Source organism: Triticum urartu, chromosome 3A (genome assembly GCF_056163025.1).
Source record: "Triticum urartu cultivar PI428250 chromosome 3A, HENAU_Tu73, whole genome shotgun sequence".
Classification (NCBI taxonomy): domain Eukaryota; kingdom Viridiplantae; phylum Streptophyta; class Magnoliopsida; order Poales; family Poaceae; genus Triticum; species Triticum urartu.
The window spans coordinates 605,269,784-605,283,119 of NC_141875.1; the positions used below are offsets into that span (position 1 = coordinate 605,269,784).

A 13,336-nucleotide genomic window follows, 5' to 3' on the forward strand; every position below is an offset into this window, starting at 1 on the left:
GTGGCCGTGCGCCCAGCGCGCGGACGCATCCCGGCCGTATCCTGTCAGCATATTTTTCTTTGCAAGTCCTTAACTTTTTTTTATCATTCATTTTTGGTACGTGACAATACATCATCACATTTTGACTAGTAAAACAAGGCCAAAAAAATAAGAATAACAAGATACATTTTAGAAGACAGCCAACTTCCATAACTGCCCCCTTGAGTTGGGTTAGGGCCTTCTCGATACACTCATTGTTGATCTGTGGAGGAGGCTCGATCTGACATCCTCCTTTCTTCTTCAAGCCAGATGTAGATGTTGCTTCCTCACACCTAGTCTCGTGTCTAGCCTCTAATTTAGCAACAAGTGCACTTGTCTCATTTACAGCCTCTATGCTAGCTAAAAGTGCACGAACATGTACTAAATTTCGCTCTATCAATATATCGATGTACTCTTCTTTCCAATACCAAAACTTGCATCCATTCTACACAACAAAATTTGAAGTTAGCACAACTAGTCAAATCTAGAGCACAAACCGAAGCTAAAAAAAGCGCATACCCATTGTTTAAGCACTTGATGAACACCCATCCGGGATGTTCCGGCGTTGTAGACACGCGGCGCACGACCATCCTTGAGCAGTGGTCGCACTTAATGAGTGGCAACGGTGCGCCGGTGAGCTTTTAGGCAAGCACCGAGTCCGGCTGACCGCCATTCGTGTATCTGTCGGTGGACCACCGACGATGCAGATCCGAGCGGCTAGAGGAGGAGCCACTGCCTGCATGTGGCCTTGCGGCCCTGCCAGGGCCTTTCGGCGAGGTGCCCGGCCAGTCCATGGCGCGGCCCGGCCTCCCACAGCCGGCCGAGCTCAAGACCGACCGCATCCGCCCTAAAACCGGCCGGCGGGTGCGCAAACCAGGTGGCCGTGGTTGGGTAGCTCGGCGGCGCCGAGGGGAAGGGGTTGGGCGAGCTCGCGTCCGAACTGCACGGCTGCAATGGCAGCGGCGGCGGCGGCAGCGAGGGGAAGAGTGGAGGGGGTGCGGCCAGAGGAAGGGAGGGGGCGGATAGAAAAAGGCCCGCCTTGTGCCACCGACGGGCGGGCCAGGGGAGGACACGCGCAGACGACCCGCGCGTCCGCGTGATGTCCGTTTTACCCCAAAAACGGCGCAAATTTGAGCCGTGAATGGGTCGAAAGCGGACACAAAACAGACAAAAGTCCGTTTGCTCCCGCGCGCTGGGACGCCTCTTTTGTCCCTTTTACTCCAAACGGATGAGGCCGGAAAGGATAAGGTCGCGCGGTGGAATTGGCCTAAGTCCCACCTGAAAGTGCAACACCAATGGCGTGACAGACCAAACGGGGTCCAAGTTTTACCATTTACCGAAAGGAGCAACATTCTTCGAATCTACTCAGTACGTATCCACAAAGTCCCTACGTACAATCTTCATAGTTTCTCATCACCCGCGTTGCACCCTTCGTGCAAAATCAGCTTCACCTTGTCAAACATCTCCTGGATCTGCTTCCTGGAATGCAGAGGAGAAGGGTACATGCACGCGCAGTCCAGCTGCCCGTCCCTGACAGAGTCGAACACGCCGATCGACGGGCCGATGCCGTGCACGGTGGCGCAGCCGACGTACTCCTCCACGCCGGCCTTGCTCTGCAGGCCGGACAGGCCGTCGTAGGTGGCCGGCTCCTCGAACACGGAGACGAGCGCCGTCCGGAGCGCCGACGCCGTCGTCAGCTGCGGGTTCTCGATGGCCCGGCACATGAGGAAGTTGAGGTCGGCGGTGTCGGTGAGGTGCTTCTTGCTGTTCTTGGCGCTGATGTAGGAATCGTGGCACCTCTTGGCCAGTTCCCATAGCCCCTCCTCTCCGTGTATCTTGTGGGTGTTGGTGATGGCAGAGTAGAAGAACCCTGCAACGATTAACAGTGTCAAGCTTTTGCATCTAAAGATTTGAAGCATGATAAATTTTTAGAGTTGATTTGCTTCAAGGACTAACCAACGTTGTGATCGTCCAAAGCTGGCTCAAGAAACTGGCGGCAGTTGATCAGGGTCGCCACAGAGTACGTCTCCTGCTGGCCACTGTCCAGCTTCTTCGACTGCCGTGCAGCCAGCAACGTCGCCGCAGCCATGGCCGAGCAAAGCTTCACCCCGTTCTCCTTGCACGCCTAGATGACAATGCGCGAACTATCAGTAATCTACTAATCTGTATGTGCAGATCAAATGTAGGAGTAGCATCTATCAGTGATCTGAAGCGAACTCACATCGAGCAGGCGCGTCGTCTCCTCGCGGCCGAACGCGAGGCGCACCATCTGCGTCGACCTGGCCGTGCCGGTCTCCTCGAACGGCAGCGTGGACGTGCGCAGGCCGTTGATGGAGTAGCCCACCATGTCCACCCCACGCGCCCAGAACGGCTTCCACGCGTCCTTCTGCGGTATCCTGTCCTCCAGCCCGGCCTCCACCGCCGCCGACTCCTCCTCCTCCGGGTCGCCCGCGCCGCCCAGATGCGCCAGGAGCTCCCTCAGCAGCGCGGCCGACGCCGCGCGGTCGCACGCAGCCGTGTGGATCCGGACGAACAGCGCCGCGCCGCGCGCTGGCGGCGGCAGCTCGTAGAGCGCAGCGAAAAGCACCGGGGAGCCGTCGGGCCCGGGGTCGGACGCCCATGGGTTGCTGTTGAGCTCGCCCTGGAGGAGGGAGTCGAAGTCGAGCGCGGACGGCTGGGGCGCGAGGGCGAGCTGCGGCGCGGGGGAGGGGAAGGCGAGGGTGGGGCTGGAGGTGGAGGCCGCGCGGATGTGGGCGCGGAGGACGGGGTGCGCTCTCTGGAGGGAGCGGACGGCCGCCTCGGCCGCGGTGGCGACGCGGCGCGAGAGGCGGCGCGAGAGGCGGAGCGCGAGGAGCGTGGTGCCGGTGCCGCCCAGCACGGCGCGGCACCAACTGTACTCCGTGCCGCACACCGCGCGGGTGCGGCACGCCGCCGCGCCGGGCTCGGCCGTACCCGTCTGCTCCTTCCCGGGATCCATGTCGAGAGAGGTCGTGGTCGTGATCGCCGCTGCTGCGAGTGGCAAGCTGGCGTTTGCCGGCTCGGATGTGCGTGGTTGGTGACTGGTCGGCTCCGGCGGTGTGGCGCCTTGTCAGCTCTTTCGTTTTGTAGCGCTCCGTATGGCGACGACGAGATTCCTTCTGCTAGTGTATAAAAATCCGTGGCCAGAATGGGAGGTTTGGATTGCAGTACTTACGAGATGGCAGCATGTCGACGACGAGAGGGACTCGACGGTGAGGTACATTCCAGAATCCAGAATATCTCTTCTCTGGTCGATCGGTCAGCATGATTATGTATACTTTTCTATGTGTGCTTTGCAGTTTGTTAAATAATATAGAAGGCACGGCGACGTGGGTGGTGGGATGGATCATGCCGTCTTGCACGCTCCCTCCCTGCGTGTTGCGTTGCGTTGCGTTGCTGCAACAGCAGCTTGCCGGACAAGGCCTTTATTCCATCGACGGACCCGTCTCTTCCACTCACACGATGACAAGCGACAAGGAAGGAAGGCGACTGTCGACTTGGAGAATCCCTTTGAGGCTCCCACGCTCCGTCCCCACGCCGGCTGCCACTCGGGCATCGGCATCCACCTTCCCCGCCGGCGGCCACTCCGGCCCCGGCGCACTCTCTCCCCGCCCTCCTTCTCTGCCATGGCTTCCGGCTCCTGCAGCCCGCCCTCGGTCTCGTCGGCGCTCCATCGGGAGCGACCGGTTGTCTCGGGGTTGGGGATTTCGGGCTCCCCTGGCTTGGCGTGTTCGTCCTCGGCGGGGGGTGGTCCGGTGGATGAGCCTGGTCTGGCGTAAGCCGAGAGCTGGCACAGGCCGGGTACATCCCGCAAGGCGATGTGGCGGCGTCGCCGGGATTTGCGGCGTCAGCGGGAGGCGGGCGGCAGCCCGGGTCGGGTTGTGTCCTCGTCCTCTTCGGAGCGGAGGCTGATCCCGCCGGAGCTGTTCGGTCTCTGTTTCAGATGCTTCGAGGATGGTCATCGGCGGCAGGATTGCACCAACGAGGCCTTGTGCATCCGCTGCGGCCTCCCTGGTCATGTCTCATCACAGTGCCGGGAACCGCGCAGCCCCATCTCGGCAGATGAGCTCTGATGGGCGGTGATCGCACAGGTTGCCCGCAGGTCAGAGGCGCCCAGGCAGGCACCGACTTTGAGGCGGAGGTTGACGGAGCCTAGGCAGTTGCGCCCAACCTCCCCTCCTCGTCTGTTGCGCCGGGGGCGGCTCTGTATGCAGGGTCATATGAGATCTGTGTGCTGCAGCGGTCGGAGGGCATGAACGACCTAGAGCGGCGGCTGCAGTTGGCCGTGGTGATGTACGTGGGAGGAGCTCGGCCGCCGGTCTCCTGCGACAAGGCGGCGGTGGCGATTTCGGCACAGTTGGGGATGCCAAGGTTTCGCTTTTCCGTTCACAAGTTCCATCCGGAAGATTTTCTGGTGGTGTTTGCCGCGCACGAGTTCATGAACAGAGCTTTGGCAGTGCCGTTCATTGAGCATCTTGGGATCAAGCTCTTCATCAAGCCATGGCTCAGGCAGGCGCAGGCAGCATCGAGGCTTATGCGGGTTCAGGTTGACATCATGATCGAGGGCATACCATCTCATGCCTGGGCCAAGGACACGGCGGCGGAGCTGTTAGGGAGTGCGTGCTTGATTGAAAGTGTGGCGCCGGAGACAGCCAGGGAGGATTTGTCGCTGTTCAAGCTGAGAGCTTGGTGCGTCGACCCAGACGACGTGCCGGTGTTTAGGAATCTGTGGGTGCCGGAGCCGCTGGAGGTGAATGTGGATCCCGCGGCGTGGCGTGCTTCTTTCCGCCAGTTGTTGGAGTATCCAACGTTCATCCACATCGACCGGATGAGGGACTTCTCGCCGCCGGAGCTTTGGAGGAGGGAGTCTGGATCAGATAGCGGGAGTGGTCAGAGTGGGTTGCCGGACAGCTCAGGCGGCTCATTCCAGGGAGGAGAGTGGGTCGTGCAGCCTTGGTCTCGTGGAGTGACGGACAATCGAGGCGCCGGCCGCCGTGCACACTTTCCGGCCAGCGGCGGCGGTGGCGGTGAGCAACTCAGATCATACAGAGCGGCGTTGGAAGGAAGGGTGGGGCCTTCCGCTTGGAGGCTTCCACACATGGGATCTGGCACTTTGGACGTCACATCTGGTCCGGTGGTGGCCCACAACGACCGGCCCGGTCAAGAGCAGGGGCGTTCAAACGGTCTTATCCCAACGCATCGTGCGCCAGACTCTGCGATGGGGACAGTTGGCGAGCGGACCGGACTTGAGACAGTGCGCGCTATCAGCCCAATCATTGGGCAAAGAGAACTGGCCACAGAGGTTGAGACAAATGCCAAATCGGTACAGGCGGATCAGGATGGCCCAGAGTTGGTGAGAACGGGCACGCGGTCGCAAGTGGATGCTCAAAGGACCGGCGCTGATCCCGACAGGTTGGGATCAGAGCTGGCCCACTCGTTGGCAACCAGGGATGGGAATTTGGGACAAGACAGGGAGGCAGCTAGTGGCCAAAGGAAGGCTAGGGTGGGGCCTGCAACTCTAGACCAGGCCCCTACTCTGGATGTGGAGCGCATGCAGGATCCGGTGCGGCATGATTGCCAGGCTGTGGTCTTGGTCTCGTCTGGCATGCGGCCGGCCCCGGCATAGGAAATCCCGACGGAGACGACGGAGGGGACACCCGACACTGGCGACACCACTGTGCAACTGCTGGGCTGGGCACCGGTACCTGAGCTGATTGGTGCTGCGAACCTCGAGACGCGGGGTGAGGCCGACCGTGATTCTGGACTTGCAGCTAGGGATCAGTCCCCATTGGATGCTGCGGTGGTTGATGGGACTACGTCGAGTGGCCATGCAATACCAACCCTGCATGGCAACGAAATCATTGTGCACCATCACTCCTAGGATGAACAGGGTACGGACGAGAATCTATCTGCAAAGGAATTGGCTGCACTGGGGAATATCAAATCTTTCTGCTCGGGACTCTTGAAAAAACTGGCGCCGCCACTTCTAAAGGAGATAGAAGGCATACGATGGGTGCGCACGGGTCAAGACCCCTTCACGCCTCGGCGTACCACAAGATCGGTGTGCGCTTCAGGGAACAGGAAGACCAAAGCGACGGCTGCGGAAACAGTGCTTCTCAAAACCCTAGAGATCTCTAGAGATGATCTGGCGGTCTCGGACGATGCGCTAGGTCAGCTACGGGAGATGTTTGATTCACCGGTGCAGGAGCAGCAGCTGAGGGCGATAGCGGCCATATTCGGCAAGATCATGCCCTCCAACTTGGCATGTGAGCTGGAGTAGGCGAAGATGCTGTCGGTGTAGACAATAGTGGTCGTGTCTCGGGATGTACCACAGCTTCCCATGTCGCACGCCTCATTAGAAGTTGTATGTTGGAATGTTAGGGGGTTAAACAGGCCGGCCAGGAGAAAGACACTTAGGGAGTTCATGGAAACGGTGCGTGTTGCGATCGTATGTATCCCGGAGTCCAAACTCGAAAGGGTGGACCAGTTCACAGTCATGCAATGTATGGGAACATCATATGATGGTTTCACTTATCTCCCGGCGTCGGTGACGAGGGGTGGAATCATTGTGGGCTGGGACTCGTCTAAAGTGCAGTTATCTAACGTGACACTAGACGCTAACTTTCTAACAGCTTTTGTGTCCCCTCTCGATGGGCCAACATGGTGGCTTTCGGTGGTGTACGTACCACAGGAGGATCTAGAGAAGATTCAATTTATGGACGATCTTACGGAGAGGAGAAGGCTCTGCCCCGGGCCATGGCTGGTTATCGAAGACTTTAACTTGATTCTCCATGCGGCAGATAAGAACAACAACAAGCTTGATCGCAGGATGATGGGCAAATTCAAGCGGTGTGTGGATGATATGGGTCTCAAGGAGCTTTTCCTGCACGAGAGGACGTACACGTGGAGCAATGAAAGGGAGATTCCTACGCTGACTAAAATTGACAGAGCCTTCGTGTCTGTGGATTGGGAACTGGACCATCCCGACTGTTTACTGCAAGCGCTATCCACATCGGCCTCGGACCACTGCCCGCTGTAGCTTTCGCTTGAGGAGGAGCATCTGCAGCCTAGAAAGAGGTTCAGGTTTGAGCTGTTTTGGACCAAGCTCGACGGATTCTTGGAGGCGGTCGCTGATGCTTGGGTCTGCGAGGAGGAAATCACAGATCCTTTCTTGCGTCTGGATGTGCTATTGCGGAACACGGCAAAATACCTCACTTATTGGGGACAACGGAGGGTGGGTGTCGGTGTCAAAACCAGCGGATCTCGGGTAGGGGGTCCCGAACTGTGTGTCTAGATCGGATGGTAACAGGAGGCAGGGGACACGATGTTTTACCTAGGTTCGGGCCCTCTTGATGGAGGTAAAACCCTACGTCCTGCTTGATAGATATTGATGATATGGGTAGTACAAGAGTAGATCTACCACGAGATCAGAGAGGCTAAACCCTAGAAGCTAGCCTATGGCATGATTGTTGTTCGTCCTACGGACTAAAACTCTCCAGTTTATATAGACACCGGAGAGGGCTAGGGTTACACAGAGTCGGTTACAATGGTAGGAGATCTACATATCCGTATCGCCAAGCTTGCCTTCCACGCCAAGGAAAGTCCCTTCCGGACACGGGACGAAGTCTTCAATCTTGTATCTTCATAGTCCAGGAGTCTGGCAGAAGGTATAGTCCGGCCATCCGAACACCCCCTAATCCAGGACTCCCTCAGTAGCCCCTGAACCAGGCTTCAATGACGATGAGTCCGGCGCGCAGATTGTCTTCGGCATTGCAAGGCGGGTTCCTCCTCCAAGTACTTCATAGAAGATTTTGAACACAAAGGTAGTGTCCGGCTCTGCAAAATAAGTTTCCACATATTGCCATAGAGAGAATAATATTTACACAAATCTAATCTGCTGACGTATTTCGTAGCGTGACATCACACCACGGCCAAGTCTTTATTCGAATCGTTTTATTGTCCCACCTTAGCCTGTTTAGCGAGGCGGTTTCCTTGGCACGTCTTGTTAAAGCAGAGATCGTGTCCCCTTATTCCGGGATTCTCATCAACACGGGCGTGGGTAACCCAACCGTACCTGTTGGTATATTTTCTCGATCAAAGGCGAGTCCCAAACGGTCACGGGGAAGGCCCTTGGTTTTCAACCTCTTATAAAGAGACCAAGGCCTTACTCCTTTCTTTCAATCTCAAACGAGTTCGCCCTTCGCCTCGAGTTCCAACACCCAAGGCTCCAGATTTCAGGCGCTTCGGACCTTCGACAATGTCCGGTTCCGACCTTCGAGGCCGATGGATGCCTTCCTCCGTCACGGAGGAGGACGTGCTGAAGTTGAGAGAGGCTAGTTTCTTGACCGGAGAAATCTCGCATAGGCTGCCTGCTCAAGGGCAGGTCATTCCCACTCCCAAGCCCGGTGAGAGTGTGGTGTTCATGTCTCACTTTCTTCGGGGGCTAGGCTTCCCGACGGATCCCTTCATGAGGGGGCTCATGTATTATTATGGGCTGGAATTTCACGACTTATCCCCGGAGTCCATCCTCCATATTTCCTCATTCATCGTCGTGTGTGAAGCCTTCCTCCGTATCACTCCTCACTTCGGACTATGGCTCAAGACCTTCAAAGTAGAGCCGAAGATGATCGAGGGACGGCATGCGGAGTGCGGAGGTGCTTTTATAAGCAAGAATGCTGGTACTCCATGGCCCGAGGGCTCTTTTCAAGAGGAGTCCAGCTTATGGCAGCGAGAGTGGTTTTATATTACCGCTCCCAGGGCCCCTAAGTGGGTGGCGCCACCTGCCTTTCGCTCGGGTCCCCCGCCACGACTGGCTTCATGGGTCAATACGGGGCTGGACTGGGGGCCGGCAAAGGACATGCCCCTGTTGCAGGGCCACATCCGAGATCTCCTAGAAAGAGACATCAATCTGGTCATGGCGATGCAGGTTATGTTAATTCGCCGAGTTCTGCCCTGCAAACGTCGCCCCCTCCGCCTGTGGGAGTTCAACCCGGAGGGACCACGAGTTCTCCAACATTTTCTTGGCATGACGCCCGTGGAGATGTACAAATTGTTCTTCGGACCACAAGTAGTGTGTACAGATTCTACGGAGGACGCAGGTCTGAGCTGCAATCGTCCGGATACTCAAGTAAGTAGCCTTGTGCCCGGACTCGCTATCCGTATATTTATCATAAAATTGCCCCTAAAAGAGCTATCCTTTAAACATGAGTGGATAGCGAAAGCAAAGCTAATCAGGTGTCCGCCCCCCCTCCCCGAGACCATGCCGGGTCCCGTGCTAGTCAGGATGTTGGAGGTTGTGCCTTCAAAGGGAAGCGAGGGAGGGGACAAGGGAGCTACAGCCTCCTCAAAGGAGGTTGTCCGGAAGGGAGGAATCGAAAATTCCTCTCCTCAGGGGAAGAAGAGGACCGCCTCTGAAGACCCGGAGACCATGGCCTTAAAGCAGGGGAAGAAATCTTCGCCAGAGGGTCCTGTGCTGGGGGATACTTCGGCCGAATCATGCCCTCAAGGGGATCAGCTCTCCACCGAGCCGTAAGTAGAGAGGAGTTTTCTTTTCAAGAAACGAGAGAAATCCCTGCTTTATATCTGAGAAAAGTTAATCGAAAATTTACCTTGTAGCTCGGACCTTTGCCCTTCTCAGCAGAGCTCGTCTTCAGGGGATCTTCTTCCGGAGATGATGGAGAGCGGAACGCCTCCCCCTACCATACCGCCATGCGAGGCGGGCGACCCTGAGGTATCGTCGCGGAGGGTTTCTCCGAATCCGGCGGGGCCGGAAGGTAGTCATATGGCCCCCAAGGCCCTCCACATCCGGCCTTTGAGAAGGGCCATCGGACGAGTCCGGCGCCGTCTGGTGCGCGGTCGGAGGAGCTGAAGGATCTTCTAGGGCGAGCATCTATCTCAGAGGAGCACCGTGCATTGATGGGTACGGTGATTGAGAGGATTTCATCCGCGGAGAGCGGATTGCACTTGGCTGTCAGGAGTTTACTGACAGGTTTTGAGGTACGCGAAATAATGTACCCTTTTTGGACAGTTGCGCATAAATAAGATGCGCCCTGTGTAGATAGTAGCCCCTGAGACTCTGTGTGTTGTCAAAAGTGATGGCGCGCAGAGGATCATAATCCCAGGTCTAATATGTCGCCTTTATATGTAGGTGGCGAAGTGTCCGGTGGCCAGCCGGACTGATGGATTTGCCGAGCTAAAGCGGTAACTTGACGTGGCAGATGCCGACATCGCGCTTGTCAACAAGCGGCTTGACGAGGCACAAGGTATGTAATTCCTTCGGCGGCGCCTGGTAAGAGGAGCTTTATGCCAGTATCTTACGATGTGTGCGCTTGATGAAGATGGTGCTGCTGCAATGGAGAATCTTCGGGCGGAACTTGCCCGAGCCAAGGAGCAAGCTAGGAAAAGTGATGCGGCTGCCGGAAAGGCAATTGAAGAGCTGAAAGCCGAACAGGCTGCTCACTGCTGAAGCAAGAAGGAAATGGCCGAGATGGCCGTGAAGCTGAAGAACGTTGTTGACCATTGCAAGCTTCTTGAAAAAGAAGATCGAGCAGAACAGACGGACCTGAAGAAGGCCGTTGCCGATGCCAAGGATGCTCGCTCTGCGATGAGAGCTGTGAAGGAGGAGCTGCGTCAGGCCGGAGAAATCGCGGCTGGAAAGCCCTTTATGCTGCGGAGGAAGTTCTGTGATCCTAAACATGCTCCGTTAGACCAGATGTGGAGTACGGCGGACACCTATCTGGATTTAGCAGCGAGTGCCGCAGATGCGGCCGAGCACTTCCGAGATCAAGAAGATCGCGAAGTGGAAAAGCTCTTCTGGTCGCAGTTCCACAATCCAGAGCATCCATTGTCATTAGCCGATTGTTTGGCCGAATGGGCCGAGCTAAATAGGTTGTCCAGACTCGCCATGAAGTATGTCGTGAGTCATCTGTGGCCAGAGAGACCAGAGCCGAAAAGTTATTTCAACTTGGTGTAGCAGTTCCTTGGTGCGGCGCCGCATATCAATGCGATGAAGAGGTCAGCATGCATAGAGGGTGCGTGGATGGCTCTTGCCCGTGTCAAGACATACTGGGCGGAAATGGAAGCCACCGCTGTTGCATCCTCAGACTCGGATGGAAGCCCGCTGTTGCATCCTCAGACTCGGATGGAAGCCGAGTACCTGCCGAGCGCTATTTTCAGGAAGTTCTGCAAGGCGCTCGTTTAATAGAGACGCAGTGCTCGAAGGATACTATATTCGAATAGCATGTATTATTGTAAAACAATATTTTGATAAATTGTAGAAGCTTTTTATACTTGTGCCTGCAAGTATTATGATACCTCGTGTGCGGCCGTTTAACATATATGTATATATAATCTGAAAGATGGCAGTCGTCGGCTTCAGCCCCCACGCACATAATGCGGGGGTGTTCGCAGAAGGCGCATTTTCACACTTGATCCAACGTCTTGGTCCTACAAAGGAGGTGATAGCGCAGCGAACTAGGCAATCGGACTATGATGCTTTATCACTTTCACTTATTCATAGGAGTTTGACATCGAGGCTACTTATATAGCCCCTGGTGGCGCCTGCGCTCGCCCGAACTCGGGGCGCGTATGTGCCTGGCCGGGAAACGGCCCTTCGTTAATGCGGAGGAATCCTAAAGATTCTGGTATGTCATCGAGTGGTTGACCAGTCTCACGCTATATCATGACAGTCAGTTTTCGGCTTTCTCTACTGAGGTGCTCGCCTGGCCGAACCGGGGAACAATCGCAGTAGTTCTCCTGGTGCCGCCTTAGCCGATAGAGCGGAACGTAAGGCAGCAAAACACAGGAGCCGTGCAAACCCAACATTTGACCAAAGACATGATTCGGAGCTGATGCATATAAGGCCAAACTCGCGACGCCGAACACTTCCTAAGGTATGCGGTATTTATGAGGGCGGGCGGGATAACGCCCTTAGTAATAAGCCCCTAGTGTCCAGGTATGCGCAAAACTCTGACGTGGCCACATGCCAAAACGCCAGCCTCCTCCTTGGTTATACCAAGAAACCAGGGGATGTGTATCAACAAGAGACAGTAAAAAAGGTTTACGCAGGGTCTTAATCTGAAAAGAATCTTGGAACGGGTCCCTGCTGCACGTCTGCGCCTGTGTCTCCGTTGTGCCGTATCCTGGACGGGCGTAGCACGGTGTTCATCTGTAAAAGAGAGGAACTTAGTTAAAGAAAGATCGTTCCGAACATGAGTTATACTAAATAAACAAAGTATGAATCGAAATGGGTAAAATTGAGCTTTATTGTCTCTTGTTTTATATGCGCGGAGCCCCTAGTACAGGGGTATATGGCTATTAAGCCTTTATCAATTGTATGTTTATGCCAGACTCGTCTAGCCGTGTCCATGGTCTTGACGACCTGTTTAGATGCTTTGGCTGGTGAAGCCGCTTTATTGTGGGGCTGCCAAGGCAGCCGCACTGTTTTCCGCGCGGGAGGAACACTCAATGTTTTCCCTTTAATGAGATGATGCCTCGTGGACCGGGCATCTTAAGCGTAAGAGATGCATAATGCGGTATTGCGTTAAAGCGGGCGAAAGCTTCGCGTCCCAGCAGTGCTTGATAGCTACTTGAGAATGGGGCGATGTGGAAAGTTAGCTGTTCGCAACGGAAGTTATCGAGGGAGCCGAACATAACTTCTAGCCGGAGAGAACCCATGCAACGGGCATCCAGGCCTGGCGTTACCCCTTGAAAGGAGGTTTTGCTATGGCGAATTTTTGTTGGGTCTATCCCCATGTTGCGGATTGTATCCTGGTATAACAGGTTTAGGCCACTGTCGCCGTCCATCAGGACATTTGTAAAATGGAGTCCGCCGATTATTGGATCTAATACCAAGGCAGTCCAGCCTGCGTTCCGGATACTTCTAGAGTAATCCTGATGGTCGAAGGTGATTGGTTTTAAGAACCATTGGCGAGACTCCTTTGGGATAGGCCGTATGGCGCGTATCTCTTGTGGAGCCATTCTGTTCGTCACGTGAAGTAAGTTTACTGTTTTGACTTCTTGTGGGAAATCCTTTTGTTTCCTGGTGCTCTGCTTGTGGGGTTCGTCGTCGTCCTCACTTGGTGTGTCGAGCCCCTTGTGTTCGGCGTTGAGCTTGCCGGCTTTCTTGAAAACCCAACAATCTCTGTGGGTATGGTTCGCAGGCTTCCCGGGAGTACTGTGTATTTGACATATCTTGTCCAAGATTTTGTTTAAGTTGGATAGCTCGTCCCTGTTATCCTTGAGGGGTGGCTTTCTCTGATTCTGCCGCGAGCTTTTGAATCCGGCGTTGACCGCCGTGCTC

At 55.6% G+C, this 13,336-nt stretch overlaps 2 protein-coding genes across 2 annotated transcripts; one reads left to right on the forward strand and one right to left on the reverse strand.

Moving 5' to 3' along the window:
- Positions 1-1,319: 1,319 nt before the first annotated feature.
- Positions 1,320-3,285, reverse strand: LOC125545355 (GATA zinc finger protein). Its single transcript, XM_048709272.2, has 3 exons — positions 2,240-3,285; positions 1,975-2,143; positions 1,320-1,888 (listed from the first exon to the last, which is right to left on the reverse strand). Exons 1-3 carry the CDS (start codon positions 2,993-2,995, stop codon positions 1,419-1,421), a joined length of 1,395 nt encoding a protein of 464 aa, XP_048565229.2. The 5' UTR covers positions 2,996-3,285; the 3' UTR covers positions 1,320-1,418.
- Positions 3,286-4,262: 977 nt separating this feature from the next.
- Positions 4,263-6,447, forward strand: LOC147980755 (uncharacterized). Its single transcript, XM_087513547.1, has one exon. The coding sequence runs from the start codon at positions 4,289-4,291 to the stop codon at positions 5,660-5,662; it is 1,374 nt and encodes a 457-aa protein (XP_087369673.1). The 5' UTR covers positions 4,263-4,288; the 3' UTR covers positions 5,663-6,447.
- Positions 6,448-13,336: the final 6,889 nt, after the last annotated feature.

Coding starts and splice junctions, on each gene's coding strand:
- LOC125545355 (XM_048709272.2), bottom strand. CDS start 2,995: ATGGATCCCGGGAAGGAGCAGACGGGTACGGCCGAGCCCGGCGCGGCG. Junction 2,144..2,239: donor AGACGACGCGCCTGCTCGAT/GTGAGTTCGCTT, acceptor ATTGTCATCTAG/GCGTGCAAGGAGAACGGGGT. Junction 1,889..1,974: donor TTTGGACGATCACAACGTTG/GTTAGTCCTTGA, acceptor TAATCGTTGCAG/GGTTCTTCTACTCTGCCATC.
- LOC147980755 (XM_087513547.1), top strand. CDS start 4,289: ATGAACGACCTAGAGCGGCGGCTGCAGTTGGCCGTGGTGATGTACGTG.